Here is a 13523-nt window from a genome sequence, read left to right on the forward strand (position 1 = left end):
ATTACCGGACATATCTACCTGTCCTGGACACCCACAAGACGTCTCACAGCTGAGGGTTTGTACCTGTTACATCCAGTCTGGTGAATGTATCTCTTGTGCTAAATGTTTGATACAATGTATCAGCACAGACAGAATGTAACAGACCGCAGGAAGGATCGAGAGGATGCAACTGAAACAAACCCACATATGTGAGAAGTATTGGGCGAAGATGGATAGTCACATGTTTAAGAGGGGGTTTCCTACTATAGACACTTATCCCGCACCGGCAGGGAAATCTGTACAAGCCCCATGAGGATAGAGCAGGGACATGCATGCTCAGCTATTATTCCATACACTTCAGCAGTCGTATAGCGATAAATGACACAATGGCTGAGCATGCACATCACCTCTCCTTTTACAGGGGACTTGGAATAGCCCACATTGGCTTATATAAATGCATATAGCATGCCTGCAGGGGGCGCCCATAGACCTTAGATGACTATGGGGTGATCCTGCTCTAGCAGATTTTAGTCACAGTCACTCGCCATAGGCTTGACCCTTGATCTTGTTCCCGTCTCGTTGTGGGTCAGTTCGGGCACCCTAATACCCAGATAGTCCGCCCGTGTGAGTGTAAGCTCTTGTGGCACAGTGACACTGTATCTTTCTGAGGGTCCGTCACATTTTCATGTTGTGTCAGCTGAACGCCTTTTGTTTGTCCGGCAGCTGAATCTACTGATCTGAAGGGGGGGGGGGGGTACGTGATCCCAAACAGGTGCTGGTCTGTCACCTCCTGCCCATAACCTATGGTACAGTCTATAGGGATTGGGGGTCCCCTCTATGGTATCTAACGCTGGGAGCCCTCACTGAAAGAACCATTGATGTGACATGATAGGAATAGTTCTCACAGCTGAGGGTTTGTTACTATTGTATCCTGTCTACACAGTCTCTGTGATAATAAGACTGACACACTGTAACAAACCATCAGGACAGTTTTAATACTTGAGGTTACTGTGATGTGTTTAGCACACAGGAGTTGTATCCAGTCTGAACAATCCTCTAAGGCCCGGCTCACATCTGTGTCTGGTATTCTGTTCGGAAACCACACGGATCCCATTATAGTCTATGGGGTCTGTGTGTTTTCCCAGTTAACCACTTTTCTATGTGTTACAGGATTCCATTCAGGGGGTCCCCAAACAGAACCCCCCAAACAGAATACCGAATGCAGATGTGAACCCGGCCTAAGTCTCTATTCACATAACTGGACCAAATCGGGTCTGGTCATCTTATAAAGCCAAAGAAACGTTATAAGAGCAGAAGCCGCAATACATGGAGGATAATAGTGCTAGAGATGTGGTCAAAAGGTAGTGCTCAAGGAGGGCGGGGGTGGCTTCACTTCATGTCACCCATCCCATTGATGAACACTACAGTCAGCCTGTCCCTGGCTGATAACAGATAGTAATAGATTGTATTCCCCTGTCCTACAGTCGGCCTCTCCCCTCCTGACATGGCTGCTAACAGATAGTAATAGATTGTATTCCCCTGTCCTACAGTCGGCCTCTCCTCTCCTGACATGGCAGATAACAGATAGTAATAGATTGTATTCCCCTGTCCTACAGTCGGCCTCTCCCCTCCTGACATGGCTGATACCAGATAGTAATAGATTGTATTCTCCTGTCCTACAGTCGGCCTCTCCTGACATGGCTGATAACAGATAGTAATAGATTGTATTCCCCTGTCCTACAGTCGGCCTCTCCTGACATGGCTGATAACAGATAGTAATAGATTGTATTCCCCTGTCCTACAGTCGGCCTCTCCCCTCCTGACATGGCTGATACCAGATAGTAATAGATTGTATTCTCCTGTCCTACAGTCGGCCTCTCCTGACATGGCTGATAACAGATAGTAATAGATTGTATTCTCCTGTCCTACACTCGGCCTCTCCTGACATGGCTGATAACAGATAGTAATAGATTGTATTCTCCTGTCCTACAGTCGGCCTCTCCTCTCCTGACATGGCTGATAACAGATAGTAATAGATTGTATTCCCCTGTCCTACAGTCGTCCTCTCCCCTCCTGACATGGCTGATAACAGATAGTAATAGATTGTATTCCCCTGTCCTACAGTCGGCCTCTCCTCTCCTGACATGGCTGATAACAGATAGTAATAGATTGTATTCCCCTGTCCTACAGTCGGCCTCTCCTCTCCTGACATGGCTGATAACAGATAGTAATAGATTGTATTCTCCTGTCCTACACTCGGCCTCTCCTGACATGGCTGATAACAGATAGTAATAGATTGTATTCCCCTGTCCTACAGTCGGCCTCTCCTCTCCTGACATGGCTGATAACAGATAGTAATAGATTGTATTCCCCTGTCCTACAGTCGGCCTCTCCTCTCCTGACATGGCTGATAACAGATAGTAATAGATTGTATTCTCCTGTCCTACACTCGGCCTCTCCTGACATGGCTGATAACAGATAGTAATAGATTGTATTCTCCTGTCCTACACTCGGCCTCTCCTGACATGGCTGATAACAGATAGTAATAGATTGTATTCCCCTGTCCTACAGTCGGCCTCTCCCCTCCTGACATGGCTGATACCAGATAGTAATAGATTGTATTCTCCTGTCCTACAGTCGGCCTCTCCCCTCCTGACATGGCTGATAACAGATAGTAATAGATTGTATTCCCCTGTCCTACAGTCGTCCTCTCCCCTCCTGACATGGCTGATAACAGATAGTAATAGATTGTATTCCCCTGTCCTACAGTCGGCCTCTCCTCTCCTGACATGGCTGATAACAGATAGTAATAGATTGTATTCCCCTGTCCTACAGTCGGCCTCTCCTCTCCTGACATGGCTGATAACAGATAGTAATAGATTGTATTCTCCTGTCCTACAGTCGGCCTCTCCTGACATGGCTGATAACAGATAGTAATAGAGTGACTATATGTAGTAACTAGGTGATGACTTACCCTGCGCCCGGACTCGTTGTTATGGAGGTTCATTAGCGCCCTCGCTTGCTCCTCGGACCCTTTCGGATAATTCTTCTCCCTTTCTCTGGCATCTACAAATTCCTTGGCAAAGCGATATCCGTACTCCACGTTGTCCCCGCAGCCGCCCCACAGCCAGTCCCGGGGTAAATCTTTGGGGCGAGATGATCGGCTGCAGCCACATGTGGACAGCTCGCCCTCGCGGCAGGCTCGGCTGATGGCGTTCACCACTCCTGCAGCGCTGATGGCGTACGTGAAAGCGGCCTCTCTGCTTCCTGCGATAGAAGAGAAGACGGAAATGTGAGAACCAGAGACCCGGAGAGGAGAGCGGCCCCGACACAGCAATGTGTGACGTCTAATGAACAGGTCTCATATTCACCAGCTCTGCTTGTTGTCAGGGAGTGGGAGTGCATGTAGTCACTGTGACTAAGGTGCAATTCTGGATGCCCTCCACTAGGGGGAACTAACTATATAAATGCAGTGAAATTCTGGATCTGTGCAGTCACCACCAGGGGGAGCCCAATGTATACACAGGATACCGAATACCAGCAGGTACCACTAGAAGGAGCTCACTGTATACACAATACTGAATACCAGCAGGTACCACTAGAGGGAGCTCACTGTATACACATGATACTGAATACCAGCAGGTACCACTAGAAGGAGCTCACTGTATACACAATACTGAATACCAGCAGGTACCACTAGAGGGAGCTCACTGTATACACATGATACTGAATACCAGCAGGTACCACTAGAGGGAGCTCACTGTATACACATGATACTGAATACCAGCAGGTACCACTAGAAGGAGCTCACTGTATACACAATACTGAATACCAGCAGGTACCACTAGGGGGAGATCACTGTATACACAATACTGAATACCAGCAGGTACCACTAGGGGGAGCTCACTGTATACACATGATACTGAATACCAGCAGGTACCACTAGAGGGAGCTCACTGTATACACATGATACTGAATACCAGCAGGTACCACTAGGGGGAGCTCACTGTATACACATGATACTGAATACCAGCAGGTACCGCTAGGGGGAGCTCACTGTATACACATGATACTGAATACCAGCAGGTACCGCTAGAGGGAGCTCACTGTATACACATGTTACTGAATACCAGCAGGTACCACTAGGGGGAGCTCACTGTATACACATGTTACTGAGTACCAGCAGGTACCACCAGAGGGAGCTCACTGTATACACATGTTACTGAATACCAGCAGGTACCACTAGGGGGAGCTTACTGTATACACATGATACTGAGTACCAGCAGGTACCACTAGAGGGAGCTCACTGTATACACACGATACTGAATACCAGCAGGTACCACTAGGGGGAGCTCACTGTATACACATGATACTGAATACCAGCAGGTACCGCTAGAGGGAGCTCACTGTATACACATGTTACTGAGTACCAGCAGGTACCACTAGGGGGAGCTCACTGTATACACATGATACTGAATACCAGCAGGTACCACTAGGGGGAGCTCACTGTATACACATGTTACTGAATACCAGCAGGTACCACTAGAGGGAGCTCACTGTATACACATGTTACTGAATACCAGCAGGTACCGCTAGAGGGAGCTCACTGTATACACATGATACTGAATACCAGCAGGTACCACTAGGGGGAGCTCACTGTATACACATGATACTGAATACCAGCAGGTACCACTAGGGGGAGCTCACTGTATACACATGATACTGAATACCAGCAGGTACCACTAGGGGGAGCTCACTGTATACACATGATACTGAATACCAGCAGGTACCACTAGGGGGAGCTCACTGTATACACATGTTACTGAATACCAGCAGGTACCACTAGGGGGAGCTCACTGTATACACATGATACTGAATACCAGCAGGTACCACTAGAGGGAGCTCACTGTATACACATGTTACTGAATACCAGCAGGTACCACTAGAGGGAGCTCACTGTATACACATGTTACTGAATACCAGCAGGTACCACCAGAGGGAGCTCACTGTATACACATGATACTGAATACCAGCAGGTACCACTAGGGGGAGCTCACTGTATACACATGTTACTGAATACCAGCAGGTACCACTAGAGGGAGCTCACTGTATACACGTTACTGAATACCAGCAGGTACCACTAGGGGGAGCTCACTGTATACACATGATACTGAATACCAGCAGGTACCACTAGGGGGAGCTCACTGTATACACATTACTGAATACCAGCAGGTACCACTAGGTGGAGCTCACTGTATACACATGATACTGAATACTAGCAGGTACCACTAGGTGGAGCTCACTGTATACACGTTACTGAATACCAGCAGGTACCACTAAGTGGAGCTCACTGTATACACATGATACTGAATACCAGCAGGTACCACTAGGGGGAGCTCACTGTATACACATTACTGAATACCAGCAGGTACCACTAGGTGGAGCTCACTGTATACACATGTTACTGAATACCAGCAGGTACCACCAGAGGGAGCTCACTGTATACACATGATACTGAATACCAGCAGGTACCACTAGAGGGAGCTTACTGTATACACATGATACTGAATACCAGCAGGTACCACTAGGGGGGAGCCCAATGTATACACAATTCTGAATACCAGCAGGTACCACTAGGTGGAGCTCACTGTATACACATGATACTGAATACTAGCAGGTACCACTAGGTGGAGCTCACTGTATACACGTTACTGAATACCAGCAGGTACCACTAAGTGGAGCTCACTGTATACACAACACTGAATACCAGCAGGTACCACCAGAGGGAGCTCACTGTATACACATGATACTGAATACCAGCAGGTACCACTAGAGGGAGCTTACTGTATACACATGATACTGAATACCAGCAGGTACCACTAGGGGGGAGCCCAATGTATACACAATTCTGAATACCAGCAGGTACCACTAGGTGGAGCTCACTGTATACACGTTACTGAATACCAATACCAGCAGGTACCACTAGGGGGAGCTCACTGTATACACATGATACTGAATACCAGCAGGTACCACTAGAGGGAGCTTACTGTATACACATGATACTGAATACCAGCAGGTACCACTAGGGGGGAGCCCAATGTATACACAATTCTGAATACCAGCAGGTACCACTAGGTGGAGCTCACTGTATACACGTTACTGAATACCAATACCAGCAGGTACCACCAGAGGGAGCTCACTGTATACACGTTACTGAATACCAGCAAGTACCACTAGGGGGAGCTCACTGTATACACATGATACTGAATACCAGCAGGTACCACCAGAGGGAGCTCACTGTATACACGTTACTGAATACCAGCAGGTACCACTAGGGGGAGCTCACTGTATACACGTTACTGAATACCAGCAGGTACCACTAGGGGGAGCTCACTGTATACACGTTACTGAATACCAGCAGGTACCACTAGGGGGACCTTACTGTATACACGTATTAGATGCAGCTAAGGAGAGTGTCCTGTGTGTTTGGGATGTTCTTTTTCGGCAGGTTATGCTTTGACTTGTAGTCCTACAGCAGGCTGGCTGCCAGACGCACGCCGTACCTGTCCCCTGTCCTGACCTTTCCTCCAGTGTTGCCTCCACCTTGTGACCTGTGTGTAACGCATCAGATAGGAGTCAGTTCACACCTCCAGGCACAGTCTTTACATTTTTGTGGCTGATATCAGCCGGTGACGACAGATAAAGTTGTTGTATCACAGGCCGAGGGGCAGGAGCCCGGGGGCAGCAGGCAGAGGAGTATCTGTGCTGCCCTAGTGTGGCCGCTGCCGGTACTGCTGGTGCCAGGTTATCTAGATAATAGGCAGGAATCCACAGAGAGGACGAGATAAAGGGGCCCCCTAAGGGAAGAAATGTGGGGGCTGATAAGGTGCAATAAGGGAGGGGTCCAGGTGCCATCAGACGCTTCGCCCTTGGGTGGACTGTGATCACTTTCTCCAATCTGAGACTATCTTGTATTGGGGAGGGGGTGCAGAGGTCTAATGTGATGCCCCGGGCCCCGACCTACTGATTAGTAATGTAGTTTATGTAGCAGAGGGGTCTCTGGGCCCCCCGGGGGTGGGGGTGGGGGGGTATAGCCTGGCCTGGGACGCTTCTTATGGGTTCATTATTTGTTTTTGCCTTGTATGAAGGGGAAAGTGATGTAGTAATAATGGAGCCAGTAATCCCTGCCCCCGCCCCGCACAGGATTAGGAATGCAGGGGCTGGGGGGGCGGACTGCCCCTTTAACACCTATCTTTATTATGTGGCATCAGTCTCAGGCCGGATCTACAAGTCTCTTCTCCATTTCAAAGGATTCAGACAATGAGACCTCGCACCTCAAATCAAAGCCCAAAATGTTCTGCTAATCCTGAGGAAGGGGGGGGGGGGGCGCAGCTACCGAGACCCCCAACAATGTCATAGTGACACCCCCAGACCTGCAGGTCACACAGGCTGTAACTGACCACATATCACATGCATGACAGATCCGGCCGCACAGTACTACTGAGCAAGGACAAGAGAAGTGGTACTGTGCACTGTCCATATATACAGGACTAGAGAAGTAGTACTGTGCACTGTCCATACATACAGGAGAAGAGAAGTAGTACTGTGCACTGTCCATATATACAGGACTAGAGAAGTAGTACTGTGCACTGTCCATATATACAGGATAGAGAAGTAGTACTGTGCACTGTCCATATATACAGGATAGAGAAGTAGTACTGTGCACTGTCCATATATACAGGAGAAGAGAAGTAGTACTGTGCACTGTCCATATATACAGGAGAAGAGAAGTAGTACTGTGCACTGTCCATATATACAGGACTAGAGAAGTGGTACTGTGCACTGTCCATATATACAGGACTAGAGAAGTAGTACTGTGCACTGTCCATATATACAGGACTAGAGAAGTAGTACTGTGCACTGCCCATATATACAGGAGAAGAGAAGTAGTACTGTGCACTGTCCATATATACAGGACTAGAGAAGTGGTACTGTGCACTGTCCATATATACAGGACTAGAGAAGTAGTACTGTGCACTGTCCATATATACAGGACAAGAGAAGTAGTACTGTGCACTGTCCATATATACAGGAGAAGAGAAGTAGTACTGTGCACTGTCCATATATACAGGAGAAGAGAAGTAGTACTGTGCACTGTCCATATATACAGGAGAAGAGAAGTAGTACTGTGTACTGTCCATATATACAGGAGAAGAGAAGTAGTACTGTGCACTGTCCATATATACAGGAGAAGAGAAGTAGTACTGTGTACTGTCCATATATACAGGACAAGAGAAGTAGTACTGTGCACTGTCCATATATACAGGACTAGAGAAGTAGTACTGTGCACTGTCCATATATACAGGATAGAGAAGTGGTACTGTGCACTGTCCATATATACAGGACAAGAGAAGTAGTACTGTGCACTGTCCATTCCATATAATATGTGTAGGTAGGTGTCGGAGTACTACATCTCCCAGGATGACCCCGGCTGTTTTGTCGCTGTCGCTCTTATGGCCAGCTCGACTTGTCAGGGTTTTTTTTTTTTTTTTTATAACACTGATTATCTGTTTCCTGGAAAGCTGGGTGACTACACCTGTGAGTATTGCTGATTCCTGGGATTATTGTCTCATCTCTCTCGTTACTCAGAAATATATTGAAGGGCTGAATATTTACCATTCAGGAGCCTAGGAAAGCTGAGTGACCTATTGTGCATGTACTGTAATAGTGGCCATCACCCAGCTTTCCTAGAATCAGATACAGCTATGAGGCAGCAGAGTATAATACTTCACAACCTGTCAGACGGGGTGACCTGTATTTTGGGGTGCTCTTACCTATTTGCATGACTCTCCCGAATACGGAGGCGTTGTCCACGGTGCTGCAGTTCCATCTCCTCTGCTTGAATTGGTGCTGACATTCTTTAATGCCGGTCTTGGCCCCCTCCCCTATATACACCATGTGGTCCTGGTATAGGTGACAGAGCTTCCTCTGGCCGGGGGAGAGGCCGCTCAGCTGACTGCACAGCGGCTGCGCCCCGATTATATACATCTCAGGCCGCTGTATGGGGTTCAGAGCCAAAGACCTGGAAAACACAGAAGTGGGTGAGAGAAGAGAACAAGGGCGACTCCGTCCACATCATATAATATACACGTGTGCACCCCATTACCATGATACGGAGGTAAGAGGGACTATCCCTTTAAATACTTTACTATCCTGGAGGTTGTCAGCCCCTCCCCATGAGCCTCTATATAGACACACATATATGACGTGTGGGGGTCTTTAGGGTCTTACTGAGCCTCACAGATGGGGGCGCTCTGCATAAAAGGGGCACAAAACAAACTTAGACACGAGGAGGTTACATAGAAAGTATCAAGTAATAATAATACTGGGGCACAAGAGCTGACACTCTACAGTCTATCAGTACTACAGCCCTATATCACAGGTAGCCAGCAGCCCCCTCCCATATCACCTGCACTGTCTGTATACAACTCTATAGCGCCCCCCCCCCCAATATATCACCTGTGCACAGTTTATACCCCATTACATCACTGTCACCTGCCCAGCCCATAACTTATATACCTGTGTAACAACGTAGCCAGCAGCCCCCTCCCCTATATATGTATATAGCTGCAACATTGTGTCAAGATCTTCTAACCCTTGTCTTATACAGTAGTTGCCTCTATTACCCCCTTGTACATGCAGTGCCCCCCCCCCATGTCACTATATCCTGCATATACTTGTGCTATAATCTAGTCAGACCCCCAATCTTATATCACCCCCTCCCATAGGTGACTCCATGTCCCCTGTCTATGGTTTGCGGAGCAACCCCTCATCATGCACCCCCCCCCCCCCGAATCTACCCCTGTACCCCATAGTAACAATGTATCAGACACTTTACAGACACCCCCTCATATATCAGTGACCCCCTGATATACTCTAGCACTGTATAGACCCCCCCCATATATCACAGTGACCCCCTGATATATCCTAGCACTGTATAGAACCCCCCCATATATCAGTGACCCCGATATACTCTAGCACTGTATAGACCCCCCCCCCATATATCACAGTGACCCCCCATATATCCTAGCACTTTTTGCCCCCCTCATTTATCACAGTGACCCCCTGATATACTCTAGCACTGTATAGACCCCCCCCATATATCACAGTGACCCCCTGATATATCCTAGCACTGTATAGACCCCCCCCCCATATATCAGTGACCCCGATATACTCTAGCACTGTATAGACCCCCCCCCCCCCCATATATCACAGTGACCCCCCATATATCCTAGCACTTTTTGCCCCCCTCATTTATCACAGTGACCCCCTGCACACACACAGTTTGCTCCTCTTACCCTGTCCCAGAATTGCCCCAGGTACTCACCACCAGGAGTTTGCCCCGACCAGGGGCAGGAGGGCAGTGACCAGCAGCAGGACCAGTGAGCTCCCCCTCATGCTGCCCCCGGGACAGCGCGGCTCCTCGGATCTCCAGCAGCTCAGGGGTCCCTGGTGAGAAGGAGACTGAGATGAGACTGATGAGTGAGGGTCCTGCCAGAGCCGGCGAGGAGGAGGAGGAGGCGGGGGCTGCGCTCTGTCTCCCCCTGCCGGGCACTCCGGGCGCTGCACTCACTCCAACGGAATCATTAACAATTTATTACCTGGGGAAGGGAAAGCAGCGGCGGCGAGTGCGGGGGCCACAGATAATACTGGAGGCGGCCACAAGGGGGAGACAGAGAGACGCTACAGACACTACAGGGGGCGGCCACAAGGGGGAAACAGAGAGAGGAGAAAGAGAGACTGCTACAGACAATACGAGGGGCAGCCACAAGGGGGAGACAGAGAGAGGAGAGAGAGAGACTGCTACAGACAATACGGGGGGCAGCCACAAGGGGGAAACAGAGAGAGGAGAGAGAAACTGCTACAGATAATACGGGGGGCAGCCACAAGGGGGAGACAGAGAGAGGAGAGACTGCTACAGACAATACGGGGGGCAGCCACAAGGGGGAGACAGAGAGAGGAGAGAGAGACTGCTACAGACAATACGGGGGGCAGCCACAAGGGGGAGACAGAGAGAGGAGAGAGAGACTGCTACAGGTGGCGGCCACAAGGGGGAGACAGAGAGACTGCTACAGACAATACGGGGGGCAGCCACAAGAGGGAGACAGAGAGAGGAGAGAGAGACTGCTACAGATAATACAGGGGGCAGCCACAAGGGGGAGACAGAGAAAGGAGAGACTGCTACAGACAATACGGGGGGCAGCCACAAGGGGGAGACAGAGAGAGGAGAGAGAGACTGCTACAGGTGGCGGCCACAAGGGGGAGACAGAGAGAGGAGAGACTGCTACAGACAATACGGGGGGCAACCACAAGGCGGAGACAGAGAGAGGAGAGAGAGACTGCTACAGGCAATACGGGGGGCGGCCCACAAGGGGGAGACAGTCACAGATCATACATAGGGCGGCCATATATAGGGACAAAAAGTCAGAGAGAGAAGAGAGTTAGCCACAGGGAGACTGTTACATATAGAGAGAGACAGTCACAGACCCTGCAAAGGGCAAATAAGAAGAGACAGACTAAAGGATCAATACATATAGCAGAGACAGTCAGAAACAGACAGTGAGAGCGTCACACACTGCAACATACAAGTGTAAGACTCCAGGGGAAGAGACCGCCATAGAGAGAGAGACTGACATACACAGGCCAGACTGTCACATACAGGGGTATCAGTGGTGAGATATACAGGACAGACCGGAGACCGGACACTAAAGAGACTGTCACAATCTGAGGGTGGAGAGACTATCACATAGAGCAAAGAGACAGTCTGGGGATCGCTCCTTACAGTGACCACCCCAGCTCTACCAGTGAGGACTTTAGGAAAGCTGGGTGACCGCCGTCCTGGCCTGTAACCCCTTCTGGTTCCATAAAATCTTCTAGTTCTTGGATCTCCCACCTGAGTCTCTCCAATTGTTGACAAACTACAATTCCCAGCATGCCCTGCTCTGCATTAGCCACAGATCCACTATTCTGTTCTAGTATGAGCGGCCATGATGCTTGCAGACTATTCCACTACACTGGGCAGTGATACAGAGTCTGGCACAGTAATGGGCACCTTGGCAGCGCACAGTGTAAAGGTGACGTATCCATGATGTAACGCAGCTGCCTGTCGCTCTCGGTTCTGTACTGATCCAGCTCTGGGATTCCTGACTGCCGATGACATCATAGGGTGACACGGCCCCCAGACACACATATAAGGCCTCATGTCTGCCCCCGTCGCGGTTCCCCATATATCTACCCAGCACCTCCAAATGTATAAACACCATCACAGTAATGTCCTGGATTCATCACAACACGGAAAGTCACACTTGGCATGTGTCAGATATCCCCGGCACACAGAGAGGCCCCCGAGACAGGCGGCCCCCCAATTGGCCTGTGAGTGTATACATCAAATCAGAAGCATTACTGTCCAGGATAAATACACACAGTCTGCGGCTCTACGTGGAAATACGGCCTTAACCCTTTACCGTCCTATAGACCCCATTACCGATCACTATTACAAATGATCCAGAAAGAAATAACTCTGGGGCTGGTCCAGAAGGGCCTCACATTACAGATGAAGGTTTCTCATGCAGCAAGCTGCCTCCCAGCTGTATATAAATGTATAGGGCTTAGTATACTTGGACTTACATTACAGTTGGGGTTGACGAAGGCCGATGCCCCCCAGCTAGATATAAAAGGGCAGGGTTGCACTCACATTAGAGTTGGAATGATTTTTCAGGTAGTAAGATGTCTCCCAATCAGGCAAAAACGAGGGTCTAGCCTCAAAATACAGATGGACAAGGTTCCTTTTGCAGCAAGCTGCCTCTCAGCCACTTATATATGGGAAGAGTTTAACATACCTGGCCTCATAATACAGGTGAAAAAACTCCTCATGCAGAAAGCTGCCTCCCAGCCACATATAGCGGAGTAAGGTTTTGGTCTTGTATTATACATGTGAATGCTTGCTAATTCAGCAGGCTGCCTCCCAGCCAGGTATAACGGAGTAGGGTATAGCAGGCTTTGATTCATATTACAGTTGGGGATGATTGCTAATGTGGCAAGTTGCCTCCCTGCCAAATATAAAGGGAAAAGCTTAGCATGCTTGGTAGAGTTGGAGAAGGTTCCCCATGCAGCAAGCTTCCTCCTAGCCAGATATAAAGCAGCAGGATTCAGAGTCCTGGGTTCTCATCAAAGTTGGGTATCATTTCTCATGCAGTAAAACATATCCAGACATATAAGGGTGAGGTTTAGTATTCTTGGTAGAAACGGAGAAGGTTTCTCATGCAGCAAGCTGCCTCTCAGCCAGATTAGTTTGATTTAAGGTCAATATGAAGGAATCTTGGGAGACAAACTGATGGAACATGTAACATGGCTGCCTTCTACAACTACGCCCCCCCTGTCAGTCTGGTATTACTGTTCATCTCCATATTATTTGTTACCCAGCTCTCCCAAGTGCAGATATAAGAAGGAAAGCCTTGTATTTCCTGGTCATATTTTAGGGGCAG

General features: G+C 48.9%; 1 protein-coding gene across 1 annotated transcript in view; it reads right to left on the reverse strand.

The window, feature by feature from the left end:
- The window catches only part of WNT5B (Wnt family member 5B), a 54462-nt gene that overhangs the window by 2400 nt on the left and 38539 nt on the right, over positions 1-13523 (reverse strand). The window contains exons 2-4 of the mRNA XM_075275473.1: positions 10367-10488; positions 8814-9061; positions 2954-3246 (exon numbers count right to left, since the gene is read on the reverse strand). Coding sequence (XP_075131574.1) covers positions 2954-3246; positions 8814-9061; positions 10367-10488 — 663 coding nt within the window. The remainder of the gene's footprint in view (positions 1-2953; positions 3247-8813; positions 9062-10366; positions 10489-13523) is intronic.

This window comes from Leptodactylus fuscus, chromosome 5, assembly GCF_031893055.1.
Source record: "Leptodactylus fuscus isolate aLepFus1 chromosome 5, aLepFus1.hap2, whole genome shotgun sequence".
Classification (NCBI taxonomy): Eukaryota; Metazoa; Chordata; class Amphibia; order Anura; family Leptodactylidae; genus Leptodactylus; species Leptodactylus fuscus.